The sequence below is a fragment of the Andrographis paniculata genome, unplaced genomic scaffold, assembly GCF_009805555.1.
Source record: "Andrographis paniculata isolate CXL003 unplaced genomic scaffold, ASM980555v1 Contig60END, whole genome shotgun sequence".
NCBI classification, from domain to species: Eukaryota; Viridiplantae; Streptophyta; class Magnoliopsida; order Lamiales; family Acanthaceae; genus Andrographis; species Andrographis paniculata.
In genome coordinates, this window is record NW_026137596.1 from 5,609,637 (window position 1) to 5,621,732 (window position 12,096).

The following is a 12,096-nucleotide window of genomic DNA, read 5'->3' on the forward strand; positions in this document are numbered from 1 at the left end:
TATTTCAATTAAAACAGTATATGTTCTCTTAATTAAATTGATGTACTATCTGTTTGTTATACTAAAAATCTCAACGGTTCGGTTGAGGGTTTACCCGGTGCGTACTTTCGGATAGCAGTTGCGATCTCACGTTAAACAAGTCAGCACTTTGTCCTATTAGTACATTAATTAAAAATAATTAGGATAGCATATATTGTATTATATAAAAAAGACAAATTATGTGTCGAAATCATACTATATGATATTATATAATATGATATGTTATATATTATACTGTTAAATTTTGGATCAAATATGTGTATCGAATGTATTGTTAAAGTCATTATTTTATTCAGTCATATTATTTTAAGTGGTCTAATTAATATAATTAATTATTGAGTGATAGGTTTGATTGTAATGGAATGAAAATACAGCTAGACGTATAATATTATTATTTTTTATGACGTGAGAAAGTAATAATATTAATTAAGGGTATAATTGTAATTACAATTATGTTTCCCCTAAATAGGCTAGGGTTAGGTCGCCGGGACAGAGCCTTAAAATAAATCTATTCTCCATGCAGTTTCTATTCCTCGCCCGTCAATGATAGAAAAGAAGCCCCGCTCTGATCTTAGAAGACCAAACTCTCAATCACCCAAAATTCGTATGTGGCTTCATCTTTAGGTACGTTTATGCTTTAAGGACTGGCATTTAAATTCAACATATACTCCCTTAGTCCCGTAACTAAGTATCCATTTACTTTTGACGTGTTGATTTTTTAGTATTAATTATTATATCAAAACATATTACAAATTAAGGAAAAACGACAAAAATACATTTATTAATGTCTTATAATATTAATATAATGACGCAAATAGTAAATAGATACCTTATTATGAGACGAATAAAATATTAACATTTGTTGTGAGTTATATATTATGTTGTATTGTAATAATCTATTTATTGTGCTAAAATTAAATTATATTGTACTATATATAATAATAATATAATATATTATCAAAATATATGATTTATATTATACTAAAACGTTGTCGGATATGTACTGTTTGGTTTATAAGTATTGGTTCAATTGAGTAATCAATAAATCTATTAATTCAAATTTTTTTGAATAAAATAAAAAAAATCCCAAAAACTTGTGGAAGTTTTTTTTTTTTTTTTAACATCCGCACCCACTCACCCCGGATCCAATCAGGACCCAACCTTCAAACGAGAGATGCGTCACCGCTTGATCTACAAGAGTTTGACAGACTGTCTAACTTGTTTAAACACACAACTGCTCAACTGAGGGACATGAACCACCCTATAACAAACTTTAATGTGTACAATTCTCCCTTCTATCAATAATAATACACTTTGTCTCCGATAAAAAAAAAAAAAAAAAAAAAAAAAAAAAAAAAAAACCCAAATAATAATACACTTTGTTATAAACGACCAAGGCATATTTTGATGTAATATATAGTATATGTAACAAATAAATAAAAAAGCATATAGGCATAAATGAGTGAGTATGTGCATACGTAGCAGTTGAGTTGAGTACTCAGCTCACCTCTTCTGGAAGTTGAGGTACTTAATGCCGAATCCGAACACGAAGCAGAAAAGCAGCGCCCAGGCGACGTGCGCGGCAGCCACGGCGCCCAGGAAGTCGTAGTCGAACCCCAGATACTGATCCAAATATGTCTTCAGCGACACATTTCCGAACCCCGGCACTTCCAGCAACTCCTCCTTGTCCCCCACCTGAGATGTCACCAGACCGTATATTGTCCACGACACCGGAGAAGCCCAATAGTACCATCTCCACCATATCGGAATTTGCTGTGCAATCAATGTCGTAGTTAGTTAATAATGAGATTTGAATCAATGAATCTACATTAATACTAACTTAACTTAACCTTTTAGATGAGACAGTGATTTATAAGAGATTAGATACCATTGATAAAAAGTTCAGATAGCTCATGTTTTAAATATAGCTCATGTGTTTTGGACTCTTCGTTAGTGTTGTTTGGAAAAATCATTCCGGTGTCTTATGCTCTGTAAAAATATGTCATGTGCTTTTAATTTTGGCAAAATTGTTATAACTCCTTTTGTTTCGAAACTTAGCGTAAATGCTCATTTTATTTTAAAAATTGCATATCGCTCCCTTATACTTTAAAAATGATGAGGTTTTATGCAACGTTTTTTAAAGTATAAGGGGTGTCATACAATTTTCAAAGCACAAGGAGATTTTACGCTGAATTTCGAAACAACATGAGAGTTATGAACAATTTTACTTTCAATTTTTTTACTGTATTTGTAAAATACTAATATAAATGATGTGATATCTAGATTGGTAGTTTGAGAGCGAGACATATACCGTTCTTGGGATAAGGAAACCAGAGAACAGGTTCCAAAAGCTGAGGAAGAAGGACATGACGATCGCAGCAATTTGGTAATTGGGCGTGAGCGCGACGAGCATCATCCCGTAGGAGGTGAAGTACACAAAGCACATGCACACGAAGAAGTAGAAGAAGAAGAACTTCTCGGCCCTCCACTCAAAACCAATCATAGAGTAAAGGAGAAGAGTGTATATCAACGTTTGGGCCGCGACATATACAGTCTCGATCGCCACCTACAACACGTTATAGACATAATATATCAATTCGTCTCTCATCCTAAAGGTTAAATGTAATACCCGCGGAGCTAAATAGTGATACGAGTCGGGGAGGATGAAATACCCCCGAGGTTGAATAAGAGGTTAAATAAATTGAATAGACTACTTATGTCAACAATGTGCACATTTCCTTTCGAGAGCCATACTGAAAAAACTCTAGTGTTAAGCGTGTTTGCTCTAGAGTAGTTTTGTACCTGAGCAAAGGCGTAAGGCAAAGCTGAATACATCCCTGCAGCCTTCTCGCGGTAGAAAACACTTCTTTCGACTGCGACAACCGACTGCACGGCAGAAGTATTCGTTCCTCCAAGAAACAGAACAGCCGAGTACATGGCGCCGAGCAGATTCATCAAATCCTGCTGTTTAGACCTGCAAGTGAAGTGAGTTAGTAAAGCCCTCATTAAGCCAAACCTCCATGTTCTGTCGACTTATGGCGTCGGTTGGTCAACCGACCCCAAATGCTGCGCCATATTTTGGCGTTGCTACAGTGCAACACCAAAAAAATTTAATTTTTTATTTTTCTAAATTTAAAAAAAAAAATTATTTTAAATTATAAAAATAAAAAATTGTTTAAAATAATATGAAAAATTAAATATTTGAAGAATAATAGTGAAAAATTGAGTTATGGTTAGAGTAAAATTACTGTAACAACTGCATATTTAGAATTAAAACTCGATAAATGGAGTTGATGGGTTGGAGATAGCCTTACATTTGTTGCCCTTTGTCCCAAAATATGATCCCAAACATGGCTCCGATGATTATAGTCATAAAGAATCGAACGGCATTATACCGAGGATGTCTCCAATACGACAAATGTTGCTTCCAGAAGCAAGCTCTACACTGAATAAAAAAGGACTGCGCGTATTCAGTTGGGAACCGTACTTCGCTCGACCCTGGCGCTGGACTGCTGAGCTGTTTAATCAGTTCTTCGTTTCTCCTGCGATAATATACGGCATAAGAGATAAACGAAACGAACCCTTAACATGGCTTACAGCTACAGCATTTTAAGTCGGTAAGTAGATACCGGTATAGATCAGACTTTGCATAAACTTGGGCGAAATCTATGTTAAGTTGAGCCTCCATTGCGGGCGTAGTGACCTCCAGCATCCACGTCGCAGGATTGTAGCCTTCTTTGATGTCGGGAACACCCGGTACAGACTGTAGGAACAAAAAAGAAAGATTCAATGCATCTTTTTCATGTTGATGTGAAAAATTAATATCCGACTTACTTTGAAGTAATCGATCAAGAGATGCGAATGACGGCCAAGAGGGCCGGCGTATATAACTTGTCCTCCTCTCTTCATCAGCAATAGCTACGAAGATGAAATGACATGACGTAATTGAAATGCACGCCTAAGAAATACATACATAAATATATATATATGCGCTCGTTTTTTTGTTTACCTCATCGAAAGCTTCGAAAATATCTATGCTCGGCTGGTGAATAGTGCACACGACGGTTCGCCCTGTGTCGACTGTGTTGCGCACCGTGCGCATCACAATCGCAGCGGCTCTAGCATCGAGTCCCGAAGTCGGTTCGTCCATGAAAATGATCGATGGATTAGCGACCAATTCGACTGCTATAGTCAGCCTTTTTCTTTGTTCAGTTGACAAACCGTTCACTCCGGGTAGGCCAACTAATGCATCTCGCAGCGGATTCAGCTCGATCAATTCCATCACTTCCTCGACAAACATCTATAGTAAGCAAACCAAAAACAGTCGAGCGCTTCAAATTTTTTATCACTCGTCACACGAAAAAAAAAAGAGTCGGATCAAGATGTCGCCGTTACCTCCCTAGTTTCCTTATCGACGGTGTTAGAAAGACGCAGCCAGGCAGAGTACACGACGGACTCGTAAACTGTCACGTGCGGAGAATGAATGTCATTCTGCTCGCAATAGCCGCTGATTCGAGCAAAAGTTGATTGAACCTTTGGGTAGCCAGAAATACTGATGCTCCCTTCGATATATCCGCCGGTTTTTCTTCCCGCCAGCACATCCATCAATGTCGTCTTCCCTGCGCCGCTTACACCGACTAACGCCGTCAAAACTCCCGGCCTGAAAGCCCCGCTCACATCCCTCAATAACTGAAGTCGAGATTCTTCGATCCCATTCTTTTTCATTTCCTATCGGAAGCCAACAACACATCAATAAAAAAAAGCTTCAGAGCCGTTAAGTTCGTTAAAATAAGAGTTGTTAGTCAGTCATCGAAATCACTTACAACAGGCATGTCGACAAAGTAGTTCACGTGATCAAACACCAGCGAAAGGGGAGTGAACGGAAGCAACATTCCTCTCGTCGCTCTGCTGCTTCCTTCCGACTTAATCCTTAGAGACATTTCCCCACCTGCAATAGATACATTCGAAACTGCATATTGTTAAGACCTTCGAATTCACTGATAAATCTCAAAACAGTATGATTTGTTATAATATGTTTAATCATAAGAATACGGGAATACTTATAGTGATATACAAATCGTTTAAATAAGGTAAGAATCGTATGAATCTCTTAAATAAGACAACTACCATAAATATAATATATTGTTTCTAAATATATTTTAACACCCCTTCTTAAACATGAGTTTGTCGGAAGTGACCGAAAAAGATATAGCCGAGATCTTCCACATACGAATTTGAATTCGCTAAGATTGACTAAGAGTGGTGTAGCCATCTACTGGATCAAAGTCAGAAGTACAACTCTCAGTACCGTTAGAATTGAAAACAGAACTCACTCACTCTTAATAGAGCTAAAGTCGGAAACAGGACTCGCTCGCTCACAACAGAGCTAGAGTCGAAAACATGACTCGCTCATTCACAACGGAGCTAGAGTCGGAAACAGGACTCCCTCGCTCTCGATAGAGTTAGAATAAAAAACAAAACTCTCAACGGCGTTCGAGTCGAAAGTAAACTCACTCATTGGAGTAATAGAGATAGAGACAGTATAAAAATAACAACATGACCGTAAATAGAAGCAGATACATCAATAAAATATAAAAATATATATGAGATACAACGGGTCATAGATATACCCGGAAAATTTGGCTCTGATACCATGTTATAACATAAAACTAAAATTTTATATTTCAATCATAAGAATACGTAAATATTTATAGTGATATACAAATTGTTAAATAAGATAAGAATCCTACGAATCTTTTAATTAAGACAACTACCATAAATATAATATATTGCTTCTAAATATATTTCAACAATTTCATACCTTCGGAAGCTTCAGACTGTAGACTGCCGTCCGAGGCAAGAGTCTTTCTCTTCCTTACACTATCTTCATCCGGAACGATTGATTTCGAGTCTCCAAAAGCTGCACGAGTTTGCAAAAATGTACGATGAGACAACACGAAGCCGAAGTCTAATGAAAAGTGGCAAGAGCTTACGATTCAGATAAGTGAGCGCAACAATGAAGCAGACGTTGAAAAGAATCGAAAATCCGAAGAGAGCAACAACACATATCCAGTACATATAATCCTCCGTATACATTCCCCTCAGCTTAAGAAGAACCTTGCCTACTGTCGGCTCACTGAACCTTGGATCCGTATTCGGCTGAGAAGAACAATTAAAGGCAAGCAATAATTTTCAGACTTGGAATCATAGACCGACAGTCAGAAAAATATAAAAAGAACTTACCGTACTCCATCTTTTGTCGAGGAACTCATTGATGGTTATAGCATTCTGCGCGTACATCATAGGCGAAACATAATAGCCCCAGATCATCCACGGTTTGATATCATCTGATACAATCCAAGTGAAATATACTCCAACATCAAATCTTGGCGGTAGGAGATCTTTAGAAATGGCGACGTGAAGACGACCGAGGCAAGGAGAAACTAACCTTTAGCGATGATAAAGCCTCCGAGAACAAAGACAATCAACAATGTGAATGTGCCTAATGTGTTTGCAACAACTTGCGTTCTTCCGAGAGCAGCGATGAATCTAAACAGCGACAGCGCCATCTGATGGAGGGCGAAAAATGCAAGCAATTGCCGGAAAAACCTGCCAAGGAACGTCGAATTTAGAAACTACAATATATAGCTAACATAGTTAATTAATGTTCGACTCAGCTCTGTGATAAATATATATTTAGAAGCAATATATTATATTTATGGTAGTTGTCTTATTTAAGAGATTCGTAGATTCTTACCTTATTTAGACGATTTGTATATCAGTTACGTACTGTTATGATTGAAATAAAAAATTTCAGTTTTATATTATAATAGAGATCCGGAGATTCTTACCTTATTTAGATGATTTGTATATCAATAGAAATATGTACGTATTCTTATAATTGAAATAGAAAATTTAAATTTTATATTATAACATATTTTTACCTTATTTAGACGATTTGTATTTCACTATAAATATGTATATATTCTTATGATTGAAATACGTATATATTTATAATGACATTCAAATCGTCTAAATAAGGTAAGAATGTACGAATCGTTTAAATAAGACAACTACTATAAATATAATATATTGTTTCTAAATATATTTTAACTCTCTACATACCTACTAGGTTCAGGAGCGAATCCAATCGTATAATACGTTAGGATGATCCATATGGACGACTCCATAATCGAGAGGGGAATCCTAAGGAGCCAGATGGGTAAAGAAAATGCCCAAGCCGGGTAAAACAATCCGTCTCGTTGTTTAAAGAAAACCGGAAGTCTCATAACAGTAAGCGCGAGCTCAGCCGTGCCATTGAACATCACGTTAATAAGGCTGAAAAAAAGAGCACCGTAAAACTTCTCTCCATCCACGAGCTGGCCTGAACTCATTTCTGTTCTGAAGAACACCGTGAAAGTAATTATCGACATTATGGTAATCTGGAATGTCTTGAATATGTACAAGAAAGAGTTCCGCTTCATCAAAAGCCATTCCCTCGACAGACAAGCCTTGAACAGCTCCACATTCGATATTCCGTATTTTTCAGTAACCAGCGCAGCGGGATGAGCTTTGGCCTTGTCGTAAGGGACTGCCAGGTCGTCGGAAAGCTTCTGCCCGACGTGGAAGGAACTGAAATGGTCGACGAATTCAGACACCGAAATATAACTGTAAGGCTCATCCTTTTTCGACCAGTACTGTTCTTGATCCTTTTTTGAAGTAACCTCTTGTAGAAAGTCGGCCACACCTTTCCTCTCGGGGCATGCGAATCCGACACTGGAAAAAAAGTCGAGGATGTATTCTCGCGGCCCCTGGTAGATGATCTGACCTTCCGATAGCATAATAATGTCGTCAAACAGCTCGAATGTCTCGGGCGCGGGTTGTAGAAGTGATATGATCATCGTTACGTCCATGATATGAACCATCTGTCGCATGTATTTGACAATTTGGTACGTCGTTGAGCTGTCGAGGCCCGTTGAGATCTCGTCCATGTAGAATACCTTGGACGGTCCGACCAACATTTCGCCTGTCGTGAGACGCTTCTTCTGTCCGCCGGAGATCCCTCGTCGCATCTGATCTCCGACCAATATGTCGGCGCAGATATCCAATCCGAGTAGCTGCGCCATAACAGACGTTACATTTCCGTATATATAAATGGGTTAAACTGCACAAAACCTACTTGTAGTTTGATGAAATTGCGTCGAATCCATGTGCCTCTAAAACTGTGTTACACTCCATTGTGGTTTCATAAATGCGTGCGTCAGCTGTCCTTATTTAATGGTATTTGACCTAAATATTAAAATATATATTTGTAATTTTAGGGGTTTAGAAATTGAGATTCTAAAATTTAGTTTTGGGTGGATTTAGGTCAAATACCGTTAAATAAGGACCGCCGAGTGGTTAGACGGAGAGTTTATAAAACCACGAGAAAGTTTGACGCAGTTTTAAAAGTACGGGGGATTTGACCCAATTTCACGAAATCCCAAAAAGATTTTGTGCAATTTAGCCTAGATAAATGAGTAAATTATATAACACTTCTTTGTCTTTTAGTAAAAATGCATCGAAGCTGTATTTTATTTATTGCGTCAAACCTCTTTTGTTAATGTAAAATTTGCACGAAAGACTCTGATTAACTGATGTTTGGTTCTAAATAAAGTTCCATATCAAACACACAAGGTGTTTCACGCAATAAATGAACATTTTTAAGAAATAAAACACAAGTGGATGTTATATAATTTACCATAAAATAAATTTATATGGCGAAAGACATGATGTTGAGAGAGAGAGAGACCTTGAGAGCGTAGTCGGTGACAATGCTCGATTCTTGTCCCGACACTGCGGCGGCTTTCATAAAGGAGTCGATCTCTGGATCGGGTTTGATCCCGGCCTCTTTCTCTCGCCTCGACAGCTCAGCGAGGAGCTCGTATCGGGTTCCAACTCCCAAGCAACGTCCAGAAAAATTCAAGGTCTCCCTAACCGTCATCTCCCCGTGGTGAAGGTCGTGTTGGCTTATGTAAGAACAAGTCCTCTGAGGTACGAATTCGGACAACTCGTGACCGCAGTATGTTATTCTTCCGCTCACCTGTTTGTTCATGGATGAAATGAAAATAATAAGACAAAGAAGAAACCAACACACCCTACCCCTACCCCTACCCCAACCCCACCCTACCCTACCCTACCCTAAGATCTTTGTCCAACTTCCCAGAAAGCGCCTTTAGCATAATGGTCTTGCCAGCACCCGGAGGGCCGAGAAGTAGCGTCATCCTACGCAATGCAATAGCAAACATGATGCATCGTCACGCACCTATTAATTAATTAAGTGAAGAAATTCTCAGACACAAAGAAACAAACAAACAAACGAACCTCGAAGGCTTCACAGTTCCGCTAATGTCATCAAGTATCTTGATCGACTTTTTCTTGGAAGGGATTAACTTCACCTTCTCAAAAACTCCCTACACAACATAAATTTCTCCAAAGCTCACTCCCGTGTCGTGTCTACACAAATACCAAATTCAACTATCCACAGACACTCATGTTATAGTATTTATTATTATTTTTATTATTATTATTTGCATAAAATCTCGTCGATCAATTGTGTGTTCATTTGACAGAACATAAATTTTAAGAAAATAAGTAAAAATAGAAACTTTTATTTTTTAGTAAAAAAAATGGTATTTTCTAAAAAAAATTTGAATAAATTTGGATGATAAAATAAAAATAAATAAATAAAGAAAAAGAAGTAAGAATAAATTTAAATGTAAGAAGTATTTAACCATTATTATATAAAAAAATCTGCACTAAATCCTTGTTCAGTTCCATAATTAATGGGCCCTTCATAATTCTAAATATTTTATAGAAAGACATAAATGTCATTGTCTGTGTGAATAATTTGGTCAAAACAAATAATTTCTTATTGCAATGGTAACCAAAATTTAGATTCGTGAATTTAGAAGGGATATAATTAATAAATAATTAAAAATATATTAGTAAAATTAATTATAATACAATAAAAAATAATTTTAGATTAAGATAAAGATAACTAATTAGTGTAATTAAAATTAAAAGAATAATAAATTATAAAATGAGATTAAAGTGTGTAATTCTTTTCGAAAAAAAGTGACAGAATAAATGAAACGGACGAAAGTAGAAATGTACGGGTTACGGTAGACACTAAAATTTATGATATTTATAACTAGTAGATAATTAAGAATCTATTATTTAAAATAATTATTCTATAATATAAATAATTATAAATTACGATTAAAATAACTAATTAGATTAATTTAAATTAGAAAATATTAAATTAAAAAATTTAAAATAAAATCAAAATGTCTAATCATTTTCCAAAAAAAAAAAATAACATAGAAAAAAACGGCAATATAAGCATAATAGATGAGAGGATGTACCTCAATTAGATTCAACGAGGCATTGAGCAGCGTAGGCAGAGCTCTCGAGCCGACGAAGGCGTCCCCGTCCACCGATACATGCTCGTACCGAACTTCTACTTTCGGAATCTCAATCCCAACTCTAAATTAATTAATTAATCAATTAATTAATATTAAACAAGAGAGATTCACATAATTAATTATTATAGGTGTGTCTGTTTCAAGGATTTGTACAGATTTTATCTTTCTCCATTCCAAAAATATTAAATCATACATTTATTTTTTATTTTTTTATATTAGTTATACAATATTTCTATTTTGGGACATCTAATTACAAAAATAAATATTTTATTAAATAACTCATTTATTTTCACAAATATTATTACTTTAAATCACATCATTATTTTTACACCAAAAAAACAAGAGCAAAAATATCGTTATACTGTTTTTAACTACCTACTATAATTAAAATACTATTATTTTTTAATATTTACCAGAGGGAGAGAAAATTATACTAAAAATTAATTATTTTGTCAATACATATTTATATCACATCTTATAATTATGCAAATGGTAGGGACGGACCTGTCGGTTCTGTCCCTAAGCTTCCGCAGGAAGCTCTCGTTATCCTGCTCGACGTCGCGGAGGATGTTCTTCATCAAGTGCTTCTTACCCTGGCTGCCCAGCTGCCCGAAGTCCACCTCCTCCCTGACCACCTGCCCGTCCTCCAACACCTGCTTCAGAATCCCTTTCCTCATCCGATCGTACGTCGGCAGCCGCTCAATCGCCGCCCACATCAGCTCCTCCTCCTCGTTTTCCCGCACGCTCCTTGCAAACGCGTCCTCCCCAAGCGCCGCCGTGAACACCTCCCGCGCGCTGGCCGACGCCAAGCTTCTCGAGCTCAGCCGCCGGCTCAGCGACTTCGCCGCCGCACCCTCATCACCTCCTCCGATCTTCGCCGCCATTATTATTATTATTATTATTATTATGACCTAATTTTCGGCTCTCAAAATCAAACACCCAAAATGAACGGATCCCGATTCGCCCGTACCATCCTAACAGACAGATTTCAAAATCAACAAAAACCAACTAAGTAACTAAGAATAATCATAGCTTTTTTTAGCAAACCAATAAGCTTCTTAAAGCATCACCAAACTTTATCTCACACAGCAAGCAAACACACACAAACATAAATAAATAAATAAATAAACAACTACACTTTAGTTACATAAAAACATTAAAAAATGGAGTCAGAGTAACTAGACTACGCACATATATCCATACAACAAGGATCCTTCCTTCTTCTGCTTTACAGCCTACAAGAAGAAGAAGAAGAAGAAGAAGAAAGCAGTGATTTGATTTTCGAGTTTTGATTTTATTCGAGTGGAGGAGAATTGATTTTGATGAAGTATTTGAGTGTGTACAGAGAGAAAACAAAGACGGGCACAGTGGGAATTAAGATAGGATGGCCCCTAAAGCAATAATAAGAAAATAATAAATGCATCCCATAGATTAGTCAACTGCTAGCTCGCTCCGCATTGCATTGGAGTACGGGTGTGTTTGTTCGGGAGGTTTTGGATTTTGATTTTGGAATTTGAATATTAAAAATTTTGAAATTTGAATAATTGGTGTTGATGTGATATTTTCAATGTAAAATTAATTTTTAGTATAA

At 36.6% G+C, this 12,096-nt stretch overlaps 1 protein-coding gene across 3 annotated transcripts; it reads right to left on the bottom strand.

Moving 5' to 3' along the window:
• Positions 1 to 1,212: 1,212 nt before the first annotated feature.
• LOC127259355 (pleiotropic drug resistance protein 2-like) lies at positions 1,213 to 11,894 on the bottom strand. Of its 3 annotated transcripts, none has more exons than XM_051286642.1 (20): positions 11,697 to 11,894; positions 11,010 to 11,479; positions 10,446 to 10,566; positions 9,403 to 9,491; positions 9,219 to 9,303; positions 8,831 to 9,121; positions 7,165 to 8,156; positions 6,488 to 6,648; positions 6,283 to 6,386; positions 6,033 to 6,198; positions 5,861 to 5,959; positions 4,863 to 4,987; positions 4,435 to 4,767; positions 4,049 to 4,339; positions 3,874 to 3,957; positions 3,669 to 3,802; positions 3,354 to 3,581; positions 2,842 to 3,013; positions 2,351 to 2,605; positions 1,213 to 1,812 (listed from the first exon to the last, which is right to left on the bottom strand). In XM_051286642.1, exons 2-20 carry the CDS (start codon positions 11,387 to 11,389, stop codon positions 1,543 to 1,545), a joined length of 4,380 nt encoding a protein of 1,459 aa, XP_051142599.1. In that variant the 5' UTR covers positions 11,390 to 11,479; positions 11,697 to 11,894; the 3' UTR covers positions 1,213 to 1,542. The 3 variants fall into 3 exon arrangements, with proteins under 3 accessions (XP_051142599.1, XP_051142595.1, XP_051142596.1); XM_051286638.1 differs by having other exon boundaries at positions 4,863 to 5,008; XM_051286639.1 differs by having other exon boundaries at positions 4,863 to 5,008; positions 11,010 to 11,894.
• Positions 11,895 to 12,096: the final 202 nt, after the last annotated feature.